Here is a 24,637-nt window from a genome sequence, read left to right as displayed (position 1 = left end):
GCAGTTTAAATGTTCCCTTTTAGAGTGCCTTTTATTCCCGGCTTGGAGAGCAGCGGGGACGAGAGATGGGATAGGGATGCTGAAGTAGTAATTTGCATAATCTGATTAACGGGGGATTATCCAATGGCTGCTGAACAGCCTTAGTGTGCTTGAGCTAAAAACCTTACTATTCATTGCTCTCACCACCCTGCAGGGCGGCTGCACCTGCAGCACCAGCTAATACTCTCCTGGGGACTTCAAGGAAGGAGAAAAGCAGGGGCACATTTTTATGATTATCTGGGGGAGGGTTGAGGAGCTGCAGCTCCTTGTGTGCAGCCCCTAATTGATCTGTCTGCATCAGCCGCTAGGAAGAGGGAATGAAAGCTGAGCCAGTTGGCATTATCAGGAACAGCCATCACCTTTGGGAAGGGCCGGCTTGTGTGGCTCCTCCTGCATTCCCTGTGGCCAGTTCAGCGTGGGCCATCCTGACCTAGCATGAAAGGAGCTGGGTAGAAGGGTCCTTCCTGCACATGCAAGGACCTAAAGCACAATTTCCCCTGTGCCTCACTCAGCTGGGAGCAAACCAGGCCCAACCCTTGCTCTGGGACCTCTAGGATCATCAAGCCTGGCCATTAACTGCCAAGCCCACCATAAAACACATCCCTAAGTGCCTAATCTACATGCCTTTTGTGTCCCTCCAGGGATGGTGATCCCGCCATTTCCACTGGCAGCCTGAGTGCTTGACAAAGCTCTCAGAGGAGAAGTTTTTCCTGGTATCCAACCTAAATCTCCCCTGGCACAACTTAAGGTTTTTTCCTCTTGTCCTGTCACCTGGGAGAGGAGATAAATCCCCACCTTGTTACAACTGCCTTCCTGGTAATTGAAAGAAAAATAAGGTATTCCCACCCCAAACCTCCATTTTTTTATTTTTTTTTTCCAGGCAGAATTATTCCAGTTCTCATAGTGGAGAGCAGCAAACTCTCCTGTAGCAATTCAGGAGAGCAGGATGAAAAAAAAAAAAAAAAAAAAACAACTGGAAAGGACAGATAAATTCCACACACTACAAAATTCCACACACTACAAAATTCCTTTAACACACTGCAAAACTCAGCACCACATAAGGGCATCGACAGGGGCTGAGCCCAGCTCTCCAGAAGGAATGGGAGGTGGGTGAAACCCAGGTCCTGGCAAAGCAAGATGCATTCAACATCTGCTGGTTTCAACAGAAGCAGGTCTGCAGCCCAAGGATCCACCCACGATGAAGGGTTGAAACCCCAAAGTGAGAAACATTTGAACCCTAGAATGGAAAGAACTGGGGACACAGAGTTCTTCAGCTCAGGAGAAAAACCAGACAGTGTGAGCTGGGCCCTCCTGCACACATTCACATCAAAAACCAGGGAAAGAGGAATAATTTGGATATTTATTTTTTCCTCCATTGTACACAGGGACATCTGCAAGGCGGGCAACTTTCAGAACATTCCAAGGATGCTAGAATGGGGCTTCCTAGAAGAAAAGAGACACAACCAAATTTAATCCTTTCCCCCGCTGCCACCAGTAGAAGTGCTGCAGTGTAATCACCCAAGACTAATTGTGAGTCTTTGTTTCCAGGAGCACACTCCAACCCCACAGCAAGCTCTGGAGATGCTTTACATATTCTCTGGTGACTCAGACTGCTGCATTTGTCTCTGAAGGCCTGCCTGGCAGCTGCCATTCACAGGCACCACCTAAACAGATTTACAGCTCAGTGTGTCTTCCTCACTCCTGCCCACGGTGTGAATGAGCAAAGGCAGGCTGCAGAGTGTGGCCAAGCCATCCTGCCTGTTTGCTCGTCCAAATTTTCCTCCTCTTCTCCATCAAGAAGGGGAAATGCTTCTGATTTCGGGGTAAAAAACCACAAGAACAAAGGCTGAGAAGCAGCCACCAGGGGACACATTGTGTGTGCACAGCCATCACCACGGAGTGGGTTGGTTTTTTTTCCTCCAAGGAGCTGTGACACAGAGAGATGTCCTTTCACTCAGTGCTGCCTGGAAGTGCTGGCTCCTGCCAGCTGCTGGCTGAGCTGCCAGGCTGGACAGCAATTCCACCTGTGGGATGCCCAGCAAGGTGTCCAAGGTGTCCGTGGCATCTCCGTGCTCCTCCCCATGGCTGAGGTGTCACCAAGACGTTTCCGTGCTTTGGTGCAATTAATATTCCTGGGTTTGGGAGTTAAGTGGCATCTACAGAAAGGGATAATACTGCATCCTGGGGTACACACGCTCTCCTGCTTTGAGAAAGATAATCTGTGTTGCTAAACTAATCCTTCATGCTGGCATCTTCCCAGATGTCAAGAGGAACGAGAAACCAGCAGCAACCCCACTAGGATTTATCTGTGCCACGTGCTGTGGGAAAACTGTTTCCTACAGAGATTTATTTTTCTGTACAGCTGTACCTCTGTGAGGCCTCCTTGCACCTCATGGGTGTTGAATCTAGACCCTTGTCTCCTGATCAGAAAAGCATTCAGACTGGCAAGAGGCAAAATAGATGTGAAAGGAGCTTGTGTGTGCTGGTGGGTAAAAGCCAGGCCCCTTCTTCACCTGGTCCTGTCACTTCAGTACAGGAATTGAAGGGCTGGGACATGGTGCAGATCATCTGGCATCTCATGGTGTCCCAGAAAAGGAGAACATTTCCACAGATCACAGGGACAGCAGAGACAGCAGCAGCATCTGCTTACTCTGCCTTGTGTTCCCAGAGAGGGACTTTTATATATATATATATTCCCCAGAGGCTCAGCAGCCAGAACAGAAAACATTTCCTCACAGCTGCTATTACCTTTTTTCCACGCTTCTGTCCCCAGAAAAAAGCAGCAGAGCTATTTAGCTGCCATCCATTCCCCGGGCACACAAACTTGACCCACGTGAGGCACAGAAAACACACAGACAGCACAAACAGAATGAAAGGGGAAAAAAAAAAAAAGAAAGAAAAAAAAAAAAAAACAAAAAACAACAAACTCCTTCTCCTGGGCAGCGGGCACATTTCTCACGATAAATCCTCAGCACACAAATAGCAGCAGCTCCTGCCCAGCAGACAGCAGGCCAAGTTGGGGAGCAAGGAAACACGTTCAGAATTCGGGGTCTAGGTCTGCTCACAGCAGCGAGATGGATCTTGTGAGGAGGTTGTGCTGCTCCAGCATTAGGTGTCAGCTTCAACACTGGCTGCTCTCAAAAAAGGTGACACAAACCAGGGGCTCTTCCCTCTCTCCCTTTTCCCAGCCCTGCCCCCGGGCCCCTCCCGGGTGCCTCACCACTGCTCGGGAGCCCAGGACAGCTCAGCTCCTGTTATTTATGAGTTTGGAAATCAGAGCCCTTCGGTTCACTGGCAGCGATTGGAAGGAGGTGGGGCAGGGTGGGGAGGCTTGTGCAGCCCCTCATTCCCTGTTCCTTATGAAAAGGGAATCACTCCAGCTAACTGGCCCGTGGAGATAAGGATTTCAGACAATCTGCATTAGCCTGATAAGCCAGGTTTGCATTTCATAAAGATTGTTTGTTAAGAGCCTCAGTAAAATAAAATACAGTCAGGAGGGCTTATCAGCACAACTCATTTCCACTCTGCCTGTCAGCACTGACTTCTTTTTTTTTTTCCCTATAAATTAAGGTCCCTGCTTGTGTCCCGTGTCTCTGGGATGGAACAGGGACCAGGGAGCAGTGGGGGAGGGCTGGGAGGACAAGGAAGAATAGCTTGGAGCCTCTCCACTACAAGTGGTCACTGTTAGAGCTGTGGTCCTGATCCACAGGGTGTGGGAGGGCAGAAGTGCCCACCTGGAGGATTTGGATTGGATTTGCCCTCTCCAGTGCAAACCAGAGCAGCTGGGCTGGCAGCAGCAGCCTTCCCTCTTTGCACCAGTGGAGGATCAGAACAGGAAAAAGGAGTTTGTCCACATTTCCTTCTATTTCGTGTTTTCCCACTTCCTCATGATGCCTCAGGTTTTGGCTTTTATGTTTTTCAGATTCTGTGCTGCTTTATTCTGAGCTTCACATTAGGGCATGGTGAGCTCTGTGCACAGAGCAGGGAGACAAAACAATTCCTTCTCCAGCTGGGGACCAAGGACAAATGGTCCAAATCTCAGGCCCAAGAGCAGAAACAACATGGAAGAGAGAAAAACAAGAAGGATGGGACTTAATACCCTAAAGCTGGAATTGGACAATTAACTCCAATATGCAAACGGAGCAGAACTTATAAAAGTGAGAGACCCCATGACCAGCTGTCCATTTTGTGACCATTTTGGTTCATCCTGGGTGCAGCCCAGGCTGGGCTCTTGTGCTGCCCAAGGTGGATCCATTGAGGCCTTTTAATAAATCTCTACTTTGTTCTTTAACTCTGTCCAGCCTCTGTTCTAGGTCAGCCTTCACAAGGCATCACTCACATAAAAAAACCCACAGCCCCTGACATGTGAAATTACGGACTCCCAAGCCCCTGGCAGTTTTCCCTCCTCCCTCTTCAAACAGGCCATAGTCAGGCATTTTGCTGTAAAACAGCCTTGATGAATCACAGAAAACTACCAGAACACCCTCAGACTTTCCCCCTTTTTTTCCCCAGCACCTGCAGTGTGTGCAGGGAATGCACCAAGGCCATTCTCTTTGGGCAGTGCTGCCTTTCTAGGAGGTGGGTGCCCATTTCTGCACAGATCCTGGGCATTATTCAGGTTATCACACTAATTCAGATTCAGAAAATCCTTTTCCAGTCCCCTTTGGATGGAGAGTCCCAGAGAAAGGCAGCCACACAAAAACAATTAACAAACACAAGGCCTTCCATGATTTGACAGCCAGTGCAATTACAAACTCACTTAATCTGTATCACCTGTTGTTTCCAGCTGCCATTGCTGCACACACTTTTTTAGGGTTTTTTTGGCAGAAAGACCTTAGCAAGGCAGAAAGCATCCTGGTAGGGATTTGCATTTCTACCTCAGTCCTTGCTAATGCTGTGGAGTGACACAAAAATTAGTGCCACAGGTAAGCACGACCCTCTCTCACGTCTTTTAAGGACTCCAACCCTCAGCATGAGCGCTGCTGACCATCACAAAAGTTGCACTAGCCCCATTTCAAACAGGTCCCCCCTTTTCAGGCCCATTTGTAGGTGAAATCTGGGCTTGTGCAGCCACACTGGCAAAGCCTTGTGTCACTTCAGTGGAAGTCCTCACGAAACTCCCTTGCCTCAAAAAGTGAGATGGAAGGTGTGGCAGTCTGGTCGCCACTCTGGCCAAAATCCAAAGTACCCATCTCCACCAGCCTCATGCCAGCCTGCCAGGTGAGAAATTCATGGGGATTTGATAACAGCCAGAGCCTTTCAGAAGTGGTATTGGGAGGGACTGGAAGATTTTGGCGGTCAAAGAAAGAACAGGTAGCAGTAATTTCTGGGTCTTTCCTTGTCTTGTTCACAGGAGATACTGTGGACCTTTACTCAGAGGTTAGAACACCTCCACTGTGCTGCAGGGAAAGGCAGGTCCCTGGAGGGCTGAGGGGCAGCAGATTAATTGGCTGACTTCATTAGCTGCTTGCAGCAAAGTGGCTGTAAAAGACCAGCAAGGAGGAGGCTAACGATGGTCTCAGCACATTGACCCCAGCATCAGCTTTATCTCAGCAAAAAAGAAGAGGCAGTTTTTTCTGATTAAACACCAAATGCACTACAGAGGCATCATTAACCCAGGGAGTGGCTGCAGCAAACAGCCAGGGGCTAAAGGCATCGGCAGGGCAGGAAAGTCATCACAGGTGGCTACAGGCAGCACGTGGAAGGTGTTTGATGGAGATGGGTCCCATTCTCCTTCGTTGGTGGTGTTCCTGTGTGTCCAGGTGTGTTGGAGAGAAGGGGATTGAGTTTACCATTAACAAATTTGTAGATGTCACCAGGTTGGGTGGGATGTGGATCTGCTGGAGGGTCACAACAACCCCTGCAGCTCCAGGATGGGGGAAAGGGGCTGGGACAGGCCCTGGGGGCTGTGGCAGCAGCCGGACAGAGCCCAGGGGTGCCCAGGCGGCCAAGAGCCGATGGCCCCTGGGCTGTGCCAGCCGTGGGTGGCAGCAGGAGCGGGGCAGTGCCCGGCCCTGTGCTGGCCCTGCTGAGGCCACAGCTCCAGTGCTGGGTCACCTCTGGGCCCTCACACGGGGAATGGAGGGGCTGGAGCGGGGCCAGGGAAGGGAATGGAGCTGGGAAGGGAATGGAGCCCTCAGGAGAGGCTGAGGGACCTGGGCAGGGAATGGAGCCCCAGGAGAGGCTGAGGGAGCTGGGAAGGGGCTGAGCCTGGAGCAAAGGAGGCTCAGGGGGGCCCTTGTGGCTCTGCACAGCTCCTGCCAGGAGGGGACAGCCGGGGGGTCGGGCTGTGCTCCCAGGAACAGGGACAGGAGGAGAGGGAACGGCCTCAGGCTGGGACAGGGCAGGTTTAGGTTGGACATGAGGAAGAGTTTCTACACAGAAAGGGTGATAAGACATTGGAAAGGGCTGTCCAGGGAGGTGGTGGAGTCACTGTCCCTGGAGGTGTTTAAGGAAAGGCTGGAGGTGGCACTCAGTGCTCTGCTTTGGCTGACAGAGTAGTGATCAGTCACAGGATGGACTCCATGATCCCATTGGTCTTTCCCAACGTACTTGATTCTCTTGTGTTGATGAGGACCACAGACCAAAAGAACACTACCCAAAAACATCTCCAAGGCAAGGCAAAAGCCCTCCTGACATGCTTTCCCCTGTCTCTGCTGGGACTGAGTCACAGAAACGCTTTTCTTTCCAGGCACAGAGCAGGACAACTCGTTTTGGAGGAGTGGAGGCTGCATTGCAGAGGATGTCACACCCTGGAGAAGTAATGCTCCAAGGAAAAAACACCTCATTTTCTTCAAAATAATGCAGGAGAAGCCCCTGCACTGCTTAACTGGGGGGGTACAGGGGTATAATCTGCTAACTTCTCACCCCCACAGAGGGATGGGGAGGAGAATTGGGGGAAAAAAACCCTGTAAAACTCACGGGTTGGGATAAGAACAGCTCAGTGACTGAAAACAAAGTTAAATACAAACAATGCTGATAACAACAATAATGATAGTAACAAGAATAATGAGAGAGAGCAAACACCAAAGTGAAGTGGTGGACAGCACAGTTTGCTCACCACCCACAAATTGATGCCGATCCCACCCCCAGCAGTGATCAGCCCTCCCAGCCAGCTCCCCCCACTTTATACACAGATATTCTCTGGATATTCTGGATTGTTCAGCTCACCTGCCCCCATGGCTTCTTATGCACCTGCCCACTGGTACGTCAGGAGGAACTGAGACTTCATTAATTTAGGGTGTAAATTACATAGCAACAGCTAAAACACAGGCGTGTTATCAACATTTATTCTCATATCGAATCCAAAATCACAGCAACACACCAGCTACTGAGAACATTAACTCTGCCCCAGCTGAAACCACAACAATAAAGAAAATTTTTTCCCGGGGAATAAGACACCAGGTGTCTGGTCAGTCACGGAGGGACCCCCTTTCCACATGACACAAATGTATCTTGGCTTCCTAAAATAAATTAATGAAAACAAATCACAAAAAAAGAAGGGATATAAATACCAACCTAAAACCCAACAGCCTGGCCTGGCTCCTGTATTTACCAGCTGTTCCCTATTTAATCTTCTCTCCCTTTCCATGTTTGCTCAGAAATCCCTCTTCCAGTGCAGCTGAGAAAGGTTGTTACCAGCAGGCAACCAAGCCTGAATGCTGACAATGTGAGATGATTACAGGAGCCCAAAGAGCAAACACACACAGATTTTTCAACAGAAAATGCTCCTGCTGCCCCAGCCAGCTCCTGAGACAGTGCTCTGGACAATGGCAGTGATAAAGAAGGGCTAGTGTCAACTCAAGGAGAGAGGCCACGCAGTTCAACAGTAGCTCCTTGTGGAAGCTGCTTTACTCAAGAGTTTTGACTTTTCTGACAGGAAGTGGATGGGTGAAAGGCGCTGTAATTATTTGCTTTATGTCAAAGAGAGCCACTTGGCTTATCCTGGGTTTGAAGTGGAAGGAACAGAAATGGCTGAGCTGAGGAAACACAATGCTATTAAGAAAAGATTATCAGCTGGTGTAAAATCGTCTGCTGGTGCCACTTTACCAAAACAGCTGATGTAGATCAGTGAACACAAGTGCCAGGCAGACTTTGATGTCCTTACACATAATTCCTCAAGTTCCCTGGTTCTGTTTGCAATTCACAGTATGACAGAAACAGACAAAGAGGAAGGAAACAAGCCTGAGCAGCAAGGCAGCAGCCATGAGCTTCCTGGGCTGCTGTGTGAGCTCGGAGAATTCCGCTGGGGAGTAACAAAGGACAGAAACACATCCCTGGGAGCCACTGCACGGTGACGGGCAGGCCCCTCGGCAGGAAGGTGTCTGTGGTGTGGTTACACGTCTCCTCCATCTGTGCAAAACACACAACTACAGTGGGCAGTGCAAAGAGAGACTGGTTTTCTCTAGAGGTGACACATTTCAGACTTCTGGAGAATTCTAAAGCAGCAAAGGATGCAAGTTGTTCAACACCAGCCACCAGCATCTCCCAGGCCCTGCTTCAACAGCAAGGGCATAACAAGATCAGCTGACACTTTCTCATCTGGACAGCAGAGAAAGGCAGCCGTGCTTCCAGGATCCTCTCCTGCCTGCATTGGCAGAGTTTTGCCCATTTTCTGTGTCTGAGGCTAAAAGAGCAGCGTGGCAGAACAGACATGGGCCCTCCTGTCAGAATATGGCTCCTGGACAGCTGAAAAGTGTGAGCATCTCCCTGGGAGCCTCCGTGCAGCCAAGCATTGTCCATCCCATGATTGTTCTGCAGCCCCAGTTTGGAGCAGACATACCCTTTTGGGAAGGGCTGCATTTGCCCTTCTGGTGCAAGCAATCACAATTTTTTCAAGTGTTCAGGATGCTGTGGTTTTCTCTCATTTCCCGTGAGAGCATCACTCTTAGCATGAGCTCCAGTCTGATTACAGAAATAGATCCTTTCTTGAGCTCACATACAAACAATGACTCCAATTTCCACCTTCTGAAAGCAGGAAGTTGTGGAATTATACAGAATCATGGGAAATAGGAGCTCCCTCCAGCAGGAAGATGGGATTAAGTACAGTCAGTCCTTAACTACACTCAGCACAGATTTGGCTGGCATTTGCCTGATGTGTTCTCAGAGACCCCCAAAGTCACAGGTTTTACACATTTCCACACGTTAAATACTCCAGCTTCTGTGCTGGTGGATCAATTTGCATTCCTCCCATTTACTTCTACTTCCTACCACCCACAGAAAGGAGCATCCCTTCCTTTTCTTGTATCCATCTTTTATGGCTTTTGAAAACGGCCTTTTATGGTCCCTTTTCTTCAGGCAGTGCTATTTCTTCAGTCTCTCCTTGTTGTTATTCTGGAGCTTTGATCACTTTTCTGTCTTTAACAGCTGCACATAAATAACATGAAGAACCTTGTTTGCTGCAGGAAGCCAAGGGACTTCACATGTGGTTGCTGAAGACCACTAAGAGAATTTAGGAATTATCCTCCTCTCCAGAGCACTTTCAAAATGAAGGCAGTAGTAAGTTAAGAAGGTAACACAGAATTTAGAATTCATTTTCAGGAGAACCCAAAAGGAAGCACACCTCAATCTGGCTGTTTCTGTGGGAATGCCAAGGCTTCAGCCTCATGATGTGCCCCCAAAGAGCAGCAGTTCCACGATGTTCACACCACTCCTGGGCACCCAATTTACATCCAAGCAGGAAATTTGTGGCCAGAGCACTGCAAGAGAGTGACAGGAGATGTGCAATGTGCCATCTCTCTGTGCAGCTGAAGGATCCTTTCTCCTACATGTGGGCATCTGCTTTATTCCAAGTATCTTCATTGTATCCAAGTATCTTTATTAAAAAATAAACCCTCAAAGACAGCCAGCCAATAAGCAGAGTAAGAAACATGTCAGGATTCTCCACTATGTATTATGTCATGGTAACTGCAATGAAGTGTGTTAAATGCTGCCCAAGATGACAAAACAAAGGATGAAACAGCATCTCAAGCTGCAAATTAGACTCCTTTTAATCAGTGTTAAATATACACTTGTACCTTCTGAAGTGAAAACATTTTAACCTGAAGAATATCTTACAGGTATTATCAACCATTCAAGACATCCTCCCTTTCAGGGACACGCATATTTTTTTCATTAGTCTTTTCATCTACAAAGTCAAACGTTTGACAGATTATAATTTTCTGAGAGCATCTTTTCTTTTGCTCTTAAACATTTACCACATCTGAGAAACTCACAGACTTGCTGCATGTTATTACACCAAGAAGTTCAGGACAACAGTTATGAACATGGAAACCACAAGGACATTCACTTTTTTTTTTCCATTTTAAGGAAAAAGTACAAAAAAATTCTACCTGAGAAATTACCCCTTATGATGTCATGGTTACTTTAGCAAGTGAATGGTGTTAGCAGGATTTTACATCTCTCTCTCCTTCACCAGGCAGAGCAAAGTTACCATCCAATTGAAGAGCCAGCCTGACAAGTTGTTGCCAGAAGCTGAAAATTTACTCCAGTGTTTCAGTGGCAGGAGAAACTGAAACTGAGAGGACTGGCAGGATTGCTGATGCAAATTTGATGTAACAGTTGGTATTTGTACACATTTCTTCTTTCCCTTAAAGAGTTCTGTGGAACAGAAAACTGTGAATAACCCCCATTTCAATCTACTTGCAGGAAAGCAGGGATAGCTGTAATTTGCTAAAAAACAGTAAAACATTTTACAGGGAGAACACAAGGACTGGAACATTAAAACCAGAATTTTATTTCTTTTCACGGGGAAGCCAGCCCAGCAGCATGCACCTTCACATTCTTAAAGAAGGACAAACTGAAAAATGTCCAATGTCAATAGTTTCTCCTTCCATTCACTTAGTGTTACACCATTACCACATACCTCCTGGATGTAAAGCAGGTCACACAGGTTCTGTGCCACAGAAACATTCCACTCCCAAGAGCAACCCCTTGCTCATGGTAGGGATGTACCAGTCTCAAATCAAGCACATTTGAGGTACTTCTAGCTCTGGTGTTTTGAAGTTAAACAGTCACACATCTCCTTTAAAAAAAGAGGAACTTCTCTGAGATTTTCCCATCCTAACCTTCTCTCAAGCTTGAGAATTGAACAGTCTGAAGGTTCTGATGATCCCAGGAATGTCAAAGTCACCTGGCCACTGTTTACATTTAAGGAGTCAACTGCCCGTAAGTGCACTGCAGTCCTCTCTACTCCTTTTGTGCAGCTTTTCTTTCAGCTTCCCTTCCCTCCAGCTGCTTTTCATCTTCTCCTTTAACCACGTGGAAAAAGCACGATGAAGGTGAAGAAAACACCTGTTAAGCAAAGGGAGGAAAATGTCTCCTTAGGAAACAGGTGGGGCAAAGGAAACAGATCTCCGTGCCTTCGGGCACTGGGAAATCACGAAGTGACAGCTCTGGGGACAGCTCTGCCAGCAGACAGGGGTCAGTAGATTTGGATGACATTGTCCCACTCATCAATAGGCCAGACTCCGTTGTCCTGCACGTTGAAGGGTGAGCTCTTCCAGTCCCACGTCTTCACAGGCACCTTCCACTCCGGGCCGTAGTTGGCCTCCACGTACTGCAGGGTTTCGCAGGGCACGTGCACCCTGAGCTCCACAAATTCAGTCCAGCACAGAGTAAACTTGGGAAAGAGATACCTGTGCCAGAACAAAAGGGAAAAAAGCTAGAATGCACCTCTGAGTAAGTTCAAGGAGAGAGCAAGCAACTGCAGCAAGTGGCCGTGTTACATTTGTACTGTTTTTTCTCTTACACACTGGGGTGTTATCAACAGTAACTGGTGAACGTTTTGCTTCGTGTGCTTAGGAAGGAGCATTCCTAATTCTTTTGTTGCTTTTATTCACGTCATTCTGCCACCTACAGGTTCATCCCTGCCTCTGCTTTGCCTGTTACAAATGGGATTTAGTAGTTACCCCTTATAGAAAGCACTGCATGCTTACAGCAGTGGCAGTTCACAGGTAAACTTCACAGCTTGACCAGAAATACATCCTATCAAGTGTCAGAGTCGAGCTGTCAAACAATACCAAAGTCTACCCATTATTCCTGCACAGGATCACTCCCACTTCTGAAGTTCTGAAGACTTCCACACACAAAAAAGAATTTAAAAAGTGATCCTAAAATTCCTTTTCACAGGTTAAAATGAAACCATAAGCACTCTGTCCTTTAAAAAAAAGGTTTGTACATTTGTATGATGAACTAGAACTGCCCCCTCCATCTTCTTTCAAACCTGAAGTTAATTTCATTTCTAAGCTCTCAGCAAAGAGTATGAGAAAATAAAACAATTGTGCTTCATGCCTTAAGTGGAGGGAAAGAACAAAGTGATCAAGCATTTTTTGGATATATATCCAAAGATTGCTGATTGAACTAAAATCTTACACAAAGTCCTCTTTGTTAAAAAAGTACAGAATTAGCTCACTTCAAGGACTAAAGCAAACAGGGTGGATTTGATTCCCAGACTCAGTTTTTGAGGATTCCCTGCTGGAGATTGCAACTGTCCAATATTAAATTTGCAAAGAAAGAAGAAGCCTCAGTTGCTGCAACTCCCAGACAGTATCAGGAGGATGCACATGCTTGTGTCAGGAATTCTGAGGAAATGTTTGTGCACATGGAAAAGCAAACCACACAGGCAGACTGTGAGGGTTAGAAACCAGCTCTCCAAGGAAACAGAGGCTAAAAATGACTATGAGAAATATTTTAGGGACTCAATGAGAAATGCTCTAGCTCTCCACCCTCTAATTTAGATGTACAGAAAGTATGCCTGTGCAAAAATTTAGCTTTCTGAAGAAAACACCTTCTACCTTTCAGTTTTAATCCTAGAAAAGAACTTCTACCCTTCTCTGTGATGACCCAGTAGCAATCAGCATCTCTTCTGACACTACAATTTCTTTAAAATTGTTAGAGTAGATTTAGGATTCAGCATGAGCAAACAATCACTACTCTTCTGACTGACCTCCTCACTTTTGCCTTCCTCCAAAACTCTGACAGGGCTTAAGCAACATTGAGGGTCATTCTGGTGTTGCACATAGTCAGATCAGGCATTCCAAGTGGTCTCACATCTCACAGTAACAAAAGCTGCATCTCTTTTCTCTTTTTGAGGATGTATTTGGAATAACACATGACTGGAATTACTTGGCTAAGGATTCTGAACAGCTACAGTTCTGACATGGCTCAGGGCCTTTATGGTGGTAAACAAGAAGTTTTCCTGATCCTTTTCTGTGTGTTTTAAACTAAGAAACACCAGCTCAGAATTAGAGGCTTGGCTTCCTTATGATGCTACGCCTAAGCAAAGTTATTACTGAACTAGAAAGCTACATTTGGAACTTGTAACAAGCTACCACCAAAAATAAGTACAAGGCTACAAGAAAAGGCAAGAGTTTTGTGGAAGATGGAGCCCCAAAAGAGCTGTAACACCCAAGGATACAAAAGCTGGAGTGCAGCACAGGGTCACATTGATCCCCTATTCTCATCTCTTGGACCAGTCATTATCAAAAAATGGGGGAAAAACATCTCTCAAGTATCCAAGGTTTGATGGAATTTTGAAGGAGCAGTGTCAACTCCACTGGGATGGAAACAGCAATGCAGATGCAACAAGAGCACAAAGAGGAAGAAAGGAATTTATTGGCCACCTTGCTTTTCAGAATGCACCACACATGAAAACTGGAACTGCTGCTGTATTCTAAAAAAAAAACCAAACACCAAACTTTGCTACACAGCACGTTTTCTGTGGGGATATTCCAAGACCTCTTTCTTTTGTCTATTTCTAAATGTGCCTTTTGAAGCTGGTTATCAAAATATCTTTTCCAGTCTTTATTTATCACTTCAGAACAACGATAACTAAGACAAGGATTTGGACATTATCTCCAACTGGATGACAGTGCTCACTAAACAAAAACAAATACATTTCAGGCAAAATATGAAAGATAATGAAATCCTGTAGAAGCCTAAGAGGTTTTCAACTAGTCTGCAAGAATCACCTACTGAGTGAAGGTATGTGATTGAAAGAAATAAATCTAATTATCAAAATCCACATTCAGTTTGCTGAAGTGATTGGGATTGAATCATTAAATTAAATTATTAAGTCATTGCTGATTTAATACTGAAAGGTGTGATTTAATACTGAAACAAGAAACATGGGATCCTATTCAAAATTCCATTTTGAGAACATGAACAGTAAGGACTGCAGGAATTGTCTGTGTTCCAAATTGCTACCTCAAAAATCCCAAATTGTGGGCTTTTCTGTGCAAGGAGAGTTGAGGCTTTTTGCCATAATACTTCCTCATCAAGACAGATGCCTAAGGATTAATGTTCTACTACAAAATTAGATTGTGCAATAAACACTGTTTTAGAGATTTTCCTCATCTTGGGTGTTTATGTAACTGGGAGCCTGTCACAGTCAGATAAGATCTGCTTGATATATGATATGCCAGCCCTGCTTTTGATTTCACAAGAGATCTGACATTTACTCTCTAGTAAGGCACAGGACTGTTCTCTCTCTGCTTCACTGGTCTCAGAGTGCAGAATCTCCACTGATTCCCCTCTGACATCCACATTTCCACAAAAAGCACAGGCTTTGCCAGGCAACAGCACACAAAATGCCATCAGTAAACACTATCTTGTTCAATTTCTTTCCTACTAGTGGTACAAATCCAGTTCTTACTTAAATTTCTTGCCCGATTTGGCCTGAGTTCCTCCATTCCATATGTGGTCATTCTCTTCATAGAAGAAAAAAATGTCAAGTTTCACATCATCTTCTCCCTGAAAAGAGAGTTCCAAGCTGTCTTCCACCTGAAAGACAAAAATACACACTGTATATACACATAAAAATACAAAGCAACTTATGTCAGCAGAAAACAAATTAATTTTCATCAGATGTACAGACATACTTCTATTCTAACTGAAGAAAACACAGTAATTCTGCATTATTTTTAATATTAAACACTTCTTTAACTTTGTCAAAGTCCACAAATCCACAGAAACATACATATGAAGTAAAATGTTCGTTTTCTATGTACCTTGCCAAATTTATGCTTCAGTGGCAGCCCTGCTTTCTGAAAGGCTGGAATGATGTCTGCTTTGTAGTCCCTTATAAAGATTCCCAAATCCACATCCTTGCTGTGAGGAATGACATTGCACTGCCTATACCAGCCTGAGGGGGAAGAAAATAAAGCAGAAAAATCCCAAACTAGTTAATTCAGGAATGTGAATTTAATAGAACTAAAGCAACACAAAAATGTACTCTCCTTAGATCACCAGGCAAAAGTCTTTGACTTTTGAGGCCATAAAACAAGACTTCTGCCTTTTTTTAGTATGGGATGAACCACACCAAAGGAAATAAGTATTACTGCACTTGTAGTCATTCTCTCCCTTCAGAAAGCCAAGAATGCAAGAGAAAACAAAGATAATGTATCTTCAGTTTCCTAATTTAAATCCATTTATAAAAAAAATTACATTCTTTATGTGGGTCCAAATCTAATCAGCAGTTAACAGCTACAGGGCCACAGCTGTGCTTCTGATTTGCAACTATTGTTTTATACTGCATCCAAGATGTTAATCATCTTTCAATCACCACTGCAAAGCAGAAAGACACAAAGTGGGACATCCTTTTGTCTGTTTCATTAAGGCATCTTTTAGTAACTGTTCATTCAGAAAATTATATTCCCTAGTGTTAAATAAATACAAGACAAATGTGAACACATGAGTTTTCACTAAGTGTTTCAGAAACAAAGGAATCCTCACCAGTGATAAGACACTTGTACCTTCAGCAGAACTGAAAACTTGCATTACCTACTTTAAAGGATTGTAATTTTATTAAAAGGTTGTTTTGAAAGAAAATAAATTAATGTAAACTGTATTTTAGAAGTCAGTGATAAGCATCTAATTGCATGGGAAGAAAACCAGGGTTAGAGTGTACTTGGACAGCAGAACAATGTGCTCATCACTGCATTTTCCAACTGGCACTTCAGTGAATTCCAAGTCACACAAATTAGGGAACTGTTGATTACATCCTAGCAGGGATGAACACAACACAGGTAATTGTTAACAGCACTAAACACTGTTAATTTGCCCAGCATCTCTGCCGCTCAGGTTTCTAAAGAAAAAGCTTATTTCAGGAGAAAAAAGGCCTCTTGCAATACAGTTATTACCTTCCAACCCAGTACATTTCGCCTCTGCTGACATCACAAGCAATGGAAAATCAAGTGTTTAAAGTTTCAGGTGAGTTTAAAAATACAACACAACACAATTTTTTTACCAAGACATGTTCCACTGCTCAGCCAGAACTTCACTCCCAACTTATTCAGTGTCAGGGCAGCCAGATGAAGCAAGGATTTTGCCTTTTTCCTGAATTCCACTGCATCAAGAGAGGCATCATCAGGATACAGCTGGAAGGCAAGAGCAAGCAAGTTACTGTCAGAAATCAAACTTGTGCCTTCATTTTTTCAGCATCCTAGGGAGAAATTACCTTAAATGATTAACTTAACCCCTGGGCTAATAACTGTTCTTACATACACAGTCTATGTTCAAAATATGCACTGGAATGACAAGTGGAAATTAAAACTCTGAATCACCATCCTTTCTTTTTCTCCTAACCATCAGAATGAAAATTCACAGTGGACTACAATAAGAAAATATGTATTAGACACGGATTTTCAGCACTTGGCAGCAACATGGGTGAGCCCTTGTTCTGCACATGCTGAAGTAAATTCCTGGAGTCCAAGGAGAACACAGGGATAGAAACAGTCCTTGCCAGCACAGCAAGGCTTTTCCAGCCTCCAGAACTCCATGATTAATTTATTTGGCGCCACCAAGTGTCAGAATTGGGTGTTGAGTTTTAAGGAGAGCTGCCAAGGAGAAAGTGTGAACCCAAGAATCTTGGAGACAGAACTGTGGCAAGGTCTGCCGTCCATGCAAAGCCAAAACCAACACGGGAGGCTGAGCAAACATTACCAATTCCAACAAAGGAACAACCACTCGGCTTTGTCATGGATTTCTTTAAGAGCTCTTGGGCAACAAGCAGCCGAAGAACTTTTCAAAACAGGTACCAGCAGCTTGTCTCAGTGTTAAAGCTCCACCAAAGTTCAATAAACATTTAGAGGCACATTTTCTCTGCCTGTGGTGATTTCTGCCTGGAGGGTGAAGTGGATTATATATTTTCTGTCTTCCACACTTGAAGGGACAACAGATGGATGCCCTTGTGACCCTCCTGCTACCCAAATAAGGATCTACAGCCCACTAGAGTGAACAGGAGTGGTCCCCCCTTTCCCCAACACCTGAATGACTGGAGACTGGAGCCTCCAGTGCCCTTTTCCCCCCTTCCATGAACTCAGAGATGGCTCAGATTCAGTGGTCTGACTCTGTAGTCTTAACTGTGAATTCTTGATCACTTTTATAACTCATGTCCTTTCCAAGTTAGGACAACATGCCCCCCACACTGAAGCAGAGACATTTCTATCTGCTAAATCAAGTAGTAAAATTCTAAAAATAATGCTTTGAATAGTGGTGAAAACATTAGCTTACACAGTCAGAAAAGCAATTAAATCAGTCACTTTGGAATGTGACCATTTCAGATAAGCCAAATGAGGAACATGGAACTGCAGGACGAGATGCAAAAAATGTAAAATTAAACACTTCTCAAAACTTCAAGGACTGCTATAAGGAAAGTTTTCAGCCATGAAGATAGACAAGATTTATTTGTGTATCTAATAAAACAAGCTAGTTTTATTTACATAAGATCCATTTAATGGTAAAGTTGTGTTAGAACCATGGATATGTTGGTTTCCTGTTGGGGAAAAAATGTGCTCACAAGTAAAAAAAACCAAAAAAGGCCATGATCTTCAGGTAAAGTTTTGATTTCATTACCACTTAGCAAGATCTGTGGAATGAGAATCAAGTGTTGTATTTAGCTTTGTGAACAGTCCCATTTAGGTAAAAAAAAACAGTGAACTGTTCTTAGGTTTGGGTCAATCAGTGAAAACACACATTTCATCTCAGAGACACCACCCAGTTACCACTAACCTGAAAGAAAGCCCGAGCTTCTCTGTACCTACATTCAAGAAATCTAGAGTGGGACATCTCCTCTAGAAAACTGGACGGATTTTTTGGAATTTGAACTTTTAAGTCATCGATGGAAACAAGCACAAGTTCTGGCCTGCATGGAAAGAGAGATAATATATTACCCTATTTAATTCTATTACAAACCACATGGCACTTTATCCTTTAACTCAGGTTGTAATCTTAATGCAATGCACTACTGGCAGTGATCCCTCTGTCCAAATACAGCCAAAACCAATTATAAATTAAAAAGGCAACAAGAGGTTCACCAAATTCCCCATACGTTTCAAAACTTTGGTTAAAAATAATTCCTATACCTCCATATCCCAAGCTGATTTTTCAGATCACTGATTCCTTTACTGACTCTTGACTTGAATTTGTTCAGAGATGTTGTTCAGTGCATCTTCAAATTCAGTCTATTTGGTTGTCTAAGTATGAGATGCACTTTAGAATCAAATTTTACTCTGTACTTTGAGGCTATTTGCTTTTAAAAATTAAAAAAATATTCAGCCTTCATAATGATTGAAGCAGGATTACTTAACAGTTTACTTCGAACATTTAGGCACATAACTGATACAGATTCTGTGATTTTAAAGGATGAAAGAACAGGGTCAACTTAATAGAAAAAGTTAAACAGTTTTATTTTGATGTGTGAGATGTCTCAATATTTTTCTCGTTTTCTCAGAAACTATGTTCTCAAAGCCCTCACTTTGGGGTCTCTCTCATACCCGAGCTGAATTTTAGAACCTGACTACAGGAAAGAGAGTAGTTTTACACACAGAGGGAGTAATTTTGGGAGTGCCATGATGGCTTTCTCCTTGCCCTGTTGTGAGCTCACTTTTCATAGGCCCCAGGGTAGCGGCCGAAGTGGAGCTTCCGGAAAGGCACAAACTTTCTGTCCATGTGCTGCTTGAGTCTCAGGGGCCCGTGCCAGAGGAAATTGCCACTCCTCTCATAGAAGACCACCAGGTGAATGGCATGGGATGCCAGTTTGAATATGTAGTGCAAGGGAATTTCCATCCCAGACAGGTCATCCATCCCATCCAGGCGGGGGTCCTTGTTTATGATCTTTAGCCACTGGAACCCCATCTTCTCAGCAGTTCTAAAAAGGCCCACCTGAAAATGAGGAGGACAGGAGGCAGAGCAGGCTAAAGATTAGAGAAACCAAAACTGGAAGCTAAATGCTTATTACTAACTCACACCATTCCCCATTTCATTTTCTAATCAGGCTTAAGCACAAATTAATCAAAAATCTCTAAGAGCTTGAAGACTAGCAGTCACAAGCAATTCCAACCACCTTCTTTCTTTGTCTTAAATTTTGTCCTTCAAACTACAAAATAAAACAACAAATAACTGTTGTAAGCCATGCTTGGATTAGGTTTGTTCCTTGCCATAGCACCCTAGCCTACAGTCTCAAACTATTCTCTAAAACTGTTCTTCTGCCAAATTTGGTGTTCCTAAGTCCTTGAATAAGAACACCACTAACACAAAAATGATTAATCCAAAACCTTCTTTTGTAGGGCAAATAAAAATCTCACCAAACACTGAGCACTGCTTTCAGGTAACAGGCTTTCCTATTTCTACAAGCAAAGGGAATTAAATTCAGGCTGATTTAAAAATAAAACAAACTAATCAGCACCTGAAACACCTGTCAATTTCCCCCCTTGGAATATTTTGTATAAGCAGAATATCAGCTTCTCCCCTGAATGATACAGAAATTATCACTGAGACACAAAGCAATGGGAAAATGGATTTATGTGCTGCCATACAACTTTACTCTTAGTTTCTGAAATTCCTTCACACCTGTGGGTAAAACAGCTGCCTGATCAGGCCCAGAGTGACACCCCTCTTCACTCAAGTTCTTCAGTGAAATAGTCACTGATCATTTCAGTGTCTCTTGCTTTTTCTAATTAAAAAAAAATAAAAAGGGGGAAAAAAACAAAAAAGAAAAAGCTGATTGCCATTGTAGAAATGTCTAATAAATATTTCCAGACTACACTTAATTCATGAAATAATATTGGATTTAAATTTGTCATTCCTCACATGCTACACCTATTTCTAAAACAGCCATTAAAAATGTCCTAACACCACAGAGAAGCAGAGACACCATCAAGTATCACCAACACATTAAGTGAAATGGCATTAATTACAAGGATGTGCTAAAAGAAATGTAAAATAATAGACTATGGTACTTGTCACATCAATAACTGCATTTCCTTCTTGATAAGTCCCCAAACTCCAGATTTACAACAGAGGCACCTACATTACAGAATCCAGGTTCTCCTCCTTCCTTTCTAACAGACTTCTTTCTTTCCTTTTGGCATAGACCCTGATTACCTGTGTTTTTTTTAATATTGCAGACAGCTTCTGAAAAGTTTCAGCTATAAATTACTCCTATGCATCCAGGCTACTAAATGGGCAACTTTTACTTTCAAACAAAGTTTCCTCTGCCTACAGCATTACCACCACATGAATTCAGATACAAACATGCAAGCATTAAGTGACAACATCAGAGAACAGCTGAGTGCATTAAAATACACAAATGTGAGCAGAAAACATGCACTTACATCATGTTTCCATGTTTTGTCCAGTAGTGCAAAGGTAGTGAAGTCTCTTGGAGCACAGAAGTATTTGCATTCTGGGCTGGGGCCATCAGGAGAGCTTCTGATCTGCTCAATGTCTTTATCAACCAATCCCAGAATCAAAGGGTCGATCAAATACACTGGAATGTTGTGACTGGATATCAATCCTAGGAACTTCCTAACCACGTGCTGCTTGACAGAGGACAGAAAGACCATCTTTGCATTAAAACTCTTTGGCAAAAGAAACCCCAACCACTGAAAGAAGGAAATCTTATCTCCCTAAATACATCCCCTGAGTGTACACTTCACTTCCAAAAACAGTTGTGAGGCTGAGTGAGAAGGCAGGATGCAAGTGCCACACAGAATTTGCATTCTGGTGTACCCAGGGCACTCAGCATTGCATAAGGAGTAAAAAGCTGCAGCAATTCTGTGCCTAATGCAAGGGTTTAATTTGATTCAGTGGAGAAAATTAATCAAGCACATTTAAGTGCCTGTGGCACACAGAAACCACTTACAGGAGCCACAGTCACTCTGCCACTTAAATATATTCAACTGTAACATTTTCATTTAATGATTTTAAAGCTCTGGCTTCAGAGAGATGTGAAAACATGAGCACAGGATGTGGGTCAACAACAGAGTTGTGGCAGCAGCATTACCTGTGTGGTACAGGCACAAGCAAGGCACCCCTCAGCTGCACAAAGCTGAAAGGGGAGTGATGAGCTCGTATTCCTTCTGTGACTAAAACTGGCACACCAGAATGATGAACAGGGAAAAAAAAAAAATCTGTGCAAAAGTATCCACCTTCCCAATCCATCACTACTCCAAGAAAACAGATGCTTTTCAGCTGAAACTCAAATAAGTTAAAAAAAAAAACCAACATAATGGTAGAAAAGCATGGCCTTGATGTTAAGTCACCAAGAGAAACGTGTTCAAATTTAGTATTTTGGACACATCCCTGCAGGGACTCTTAAGGAAAGCCTGAAGTGCAGGAGGTGGCAGGGCCGTGGCACATCCTTTATCACATATGATCTCAGAAGAGCAAGTTAAACCTTTAGAAGAGCTCTGCCCACAGACTGGAAGCCCCCTGTGACCGTGACACCTCACACCTGGCAGGCAGCTCCCAGGGGTGTCACCTCCAAGAACAGCAGGGCATTCCTGGCACAAGCAAGCAGTCCACAGAGCAGTTGGTTTGGATTTTTTCCAGGGACAGCTCTCAGCCAGAGCACCTTCCCTGTTGCTCAGCAGAAACCAGGCCTTCAAATGACCATCCTGCTAATTAGCAGCATTATCATGTTGCATCCAAAGGGAAAGGCAGCACATCCCTCTCCTTAACCATCTGTGCTGGTTTTCCACTGGGAGATCAGTTAACAAAAAGTCTCCTGTAGAACTGTTTCCAAACAAATCCTCGCTACAAATATGACAGGGGACCTTCTGATTCCCCAGGGTGGGCAGTTTTTGCTTGCATTCAATCCTGCAAGCCTGAAGCGAGACACAACAAACATCCCATTTCCAGCCCCTAACAGCACTCCCAGCACTGGCCATGAGGGCTGGAATGCAGCAGCTGGTGAATGCTGAAACGTGACATTTTCCTGCTTGGGAAGAGCTTCACAGCCAGGACAAGCAGGCAACAGAGCAGTGGCCAGCAGGTGAAACACCTGGAGTGGGCAAAGGAGGGATGTGTGACCCAGGGCAGGCTCAGAACAGCAAAGGAGCTGCATGGCAAACCAGCCAACCTGTTCAACTCCCGGCCTGAAGGGACAGAAAACCCTGGATCAACGCTTCTGCCTCAGGGAGAACAAGTGTTTCCTCCTGAAACTTCAACAGCGCATCCGAGCAGGGCATTGCCTAGGGCTGTGAAGCTGTAACTGTTTCTGTTTTACTTCACACTGATGTTTTGACCCTCCCTTTGCTGAGCGAAGTTACAAAGTGTGTCTCTTCATCTCCGGGTGAAGAGGGAGAGCTGAGCTTGCAGCCCCAGGTGAGTTCTGAGAGCTGTGGAAGAGCTGTGAGGGCCAGTGACACTGTACATACCCATCTGGTGCTGTCTTGGCCTGGCTGGCTTCCTCTGGCCTTGGAAAAAGCTGCTCCATTCTACCAAAAAACAAACAAACAAACAAATGAACCAAAAAACAAACCAAACCAAAAAAATAAAAAAAGAAAACAAACAAAAAAACCCCAAACCAACCAACCAACCAACAAAACAACCCCCCCCCAAAAAACAACAACAACAAAAAAAAACCCAAAAAAACTCCAACCCAACCCAAACAAAAAAAAACCCAAAAAAACAAAAACAAAAAAACCCAAAAAAAAAACACAAACAAAAAAACCCAAAACAAAACACAAAAAAAACCCCAACCCAAACAAAAAAAAACCCAAAAAAAAAACACAAAAAAAACCAAACCAAAAAAAAAAAACAACAAAAAAACAAACAAAAACCAAAAAAAACCACAAAAAAACCCAACCCAAACAAAAACCCCCCCAAAAAAAAAAAAAAAAACCACAAAAAAACACACACACAAAAAAAACAAACCACAAAACAAAAAAAAATAAGGGAAGAAAACCAAACCAAAAAAAAAAAACAACAAAAAAATAAGGGAATGGGGAGGGAGAAAGAAGAGAAAAAAAGTTTCAGCTGAATCCTTGTCCTCTTAACTTGGCATTCAGGGGCATTTATCCCCTTCCTGGTTATGGCTGGGGCTGTGCCTCTGGTCATGCAGCTCACAGTGCTGAATGTGAAACCAGGAGCAACTGCTGTGGCCCAAACACATTTAGAAGGGCAGCCCAAGCCCCAGGGACCTCCAGACACGCAAGCACTGCGTGGTGAGGCCTCGGGTTTCCAAGCCAGTGTGCCAGCAAACAGGAGGGTGACAAACCCTGCCAGGCAAGCACCACAGGGGCACTGTGTAATTTCCAGGTGTAATCCCAGACAATTCCATTTTAAGGGCAGCATTTTCACCTGAGGGAGTCAAGGCAGCTCCTGGCTTTTCCAGAGCGTGGAAAATTTCTCAGTTGTTGTTTAAAAATCGGGAATGGTGAGGAAGAAGTGGAAGGTTGCAGCAGCAGCTGTCACTGACACTGCCTGCACTCAATAATGAAAGAAAAGCCAAAAAAACAAGTCAGGGCGCCTTGAAACCTGCACGGTTCTTCTGTGAACATAAAGGGAGTTCCTTTATACAATCAGAGTTGCAATTGTAAACCAAGAACCACCGGAGGATTTAATTTACAGTAACATTCACTTCCTTTGCTGTCGCAGAGAACCACTCGCCTCGACACTGCAGGTTCGGTGTAAAAAGAGGTGCAGACAGCACTCCGGGTATAAAATCGGGATTTAAACTGTGGCATGCAGCACTTTAGGAGCACCGAGCCACAAAAGCGACTGCAAAAAGAGTTGGGGGTTTCTCTCCGCCGTAGCAGTGTTGGAAAACCTGCCTCCCTTCAGCTCAGCCTTCAGACAGAGCTCGCTGCGGCAATAAAAGCCACGGAGAAACGAGAGCTGAGGGTTAAAATCCCGGGAGCTGGAGAGGGCACCATTCCCTCCGGGAGAAACCCCACGGCTGGCACAGTGACTTGGACAGCAGGCTGGGAGCCCAGACCCGACTGTAGCCCCGCCACCGGACACCGGCCTGGGCTCCCCGCCCGCCCCTCAGGCGCTCCAGGGAATCCCGGGGCCGGGACTGCCGCCCACACGGCGCCCCGCACGGAAAGGCAGCCGGGCGGCTCTCTCACCTTCTGCGACAGGTAGAACTTGTAATAGCACAGCTGGAAGAGCAGGAAGACCAGGCTGGTCAGCGAGAGGAGCGCCAGCACCGCGTTCCTGTTGATTTTCTGCATCAGCCCCGGGAGCCGCTGCCCGGCCGCCCTCACGGCGCTGCGGCTTCAGGCCGCAAAGCGCCGCCGCAAAGCGCCGCCCGCCGTCGCAAAACGCACCCCCCTGCTGTCGTAAACCCCCCTCACGGGGACTCTCGCCCGCC

The 24,637-nt window shown here is 44.7% G+C and overlaps 1 protein-coding gene across 2 annotated transcripts; it reads right to left on the bottom strand.

The window, feature by feature from the left end:
- Positions 1-10,004: 10,004 nt before the first annotated feature.
- FKTN (fukutin) lies at positions 10,005-24,576 on the bottom strand. Of its 2 annotated transcripts, none has more exons than XM_039699180.1 (9): positions 24,393-24,576; positions 22,698-22,757; positions 20,652-20,855; positions 18,923-19,200; positions 18,049-18,181; positions 16,286-16,415; positions 15,048-15,181; positions 14,693-14,820; positions 10,005-11,675 (listed from the first exon to the last, which is right to left on the bottom strand). In XM_039699180.1, the coding sequence occupies exons 1-9, from the start codon at positions 24,495-24,497 to the stop codon at positions 11,462-11,464; spliced, it is 1,386 nt and encodes a 461-aa protein (XP_039555114.1). In that variant the 5' UTR covers positions 24,498-24,576; the 3' UTR covers positions 10,005-11,461. The 2 variants fall into 2 exon arrangements, with proteins under 2 accessions (XP_039555114.1, XP_039555113.1); XM_039699179.1 differs by having other exon boundaries at positions 20,652-20,858; positions 24,393-24,541.
- Positions 24,577-24,637: the final 61 nt, after the last annotated feature.

Source organism: Passer montanus, unplaced genomic scaffold, assembly GCF_014805655.1.
Source record: "Passer montanus isolate IOZ18808 unplaced genomic scaffold, ASM1480565v1 scaffold130, whole genome shotgun sequence".
Taxonomy (NCBI): Eukaryota; Metazoa; Chordata; class Aves; order Passeriformes; family Passeridae; genus Passer; species Passer montanus.
This window is presented reverse-complemented; position numbering and strand designations above follow the sequence as displayed.

Excerpts from the sequence above, each read along its gene's own strand:
- FKTN (XM_039699179.1), bottom strand. The coding sequence starts at position 24,497 with ATGCAGAAAATCAACAGGAACGCGGTGCTGGCGCTCCTCTCGCTGACC. Across the intron at positions 16,416-18,048 it reads AAGCTCGGGCTTTCTTTCAG|CTGTATCCTGATGATGCCTC; the intron begins GTTAGTGGTAAC and ends CTTGCCTTCCAG. Across the intron at positions 14,821-15,047 it reads TGAAGCATAAATTTGGCAAG|GTGGAAGACAGCTTGGAACT; the intron begins GTACATAGAAAA and ends TTTGTCTTTCAG.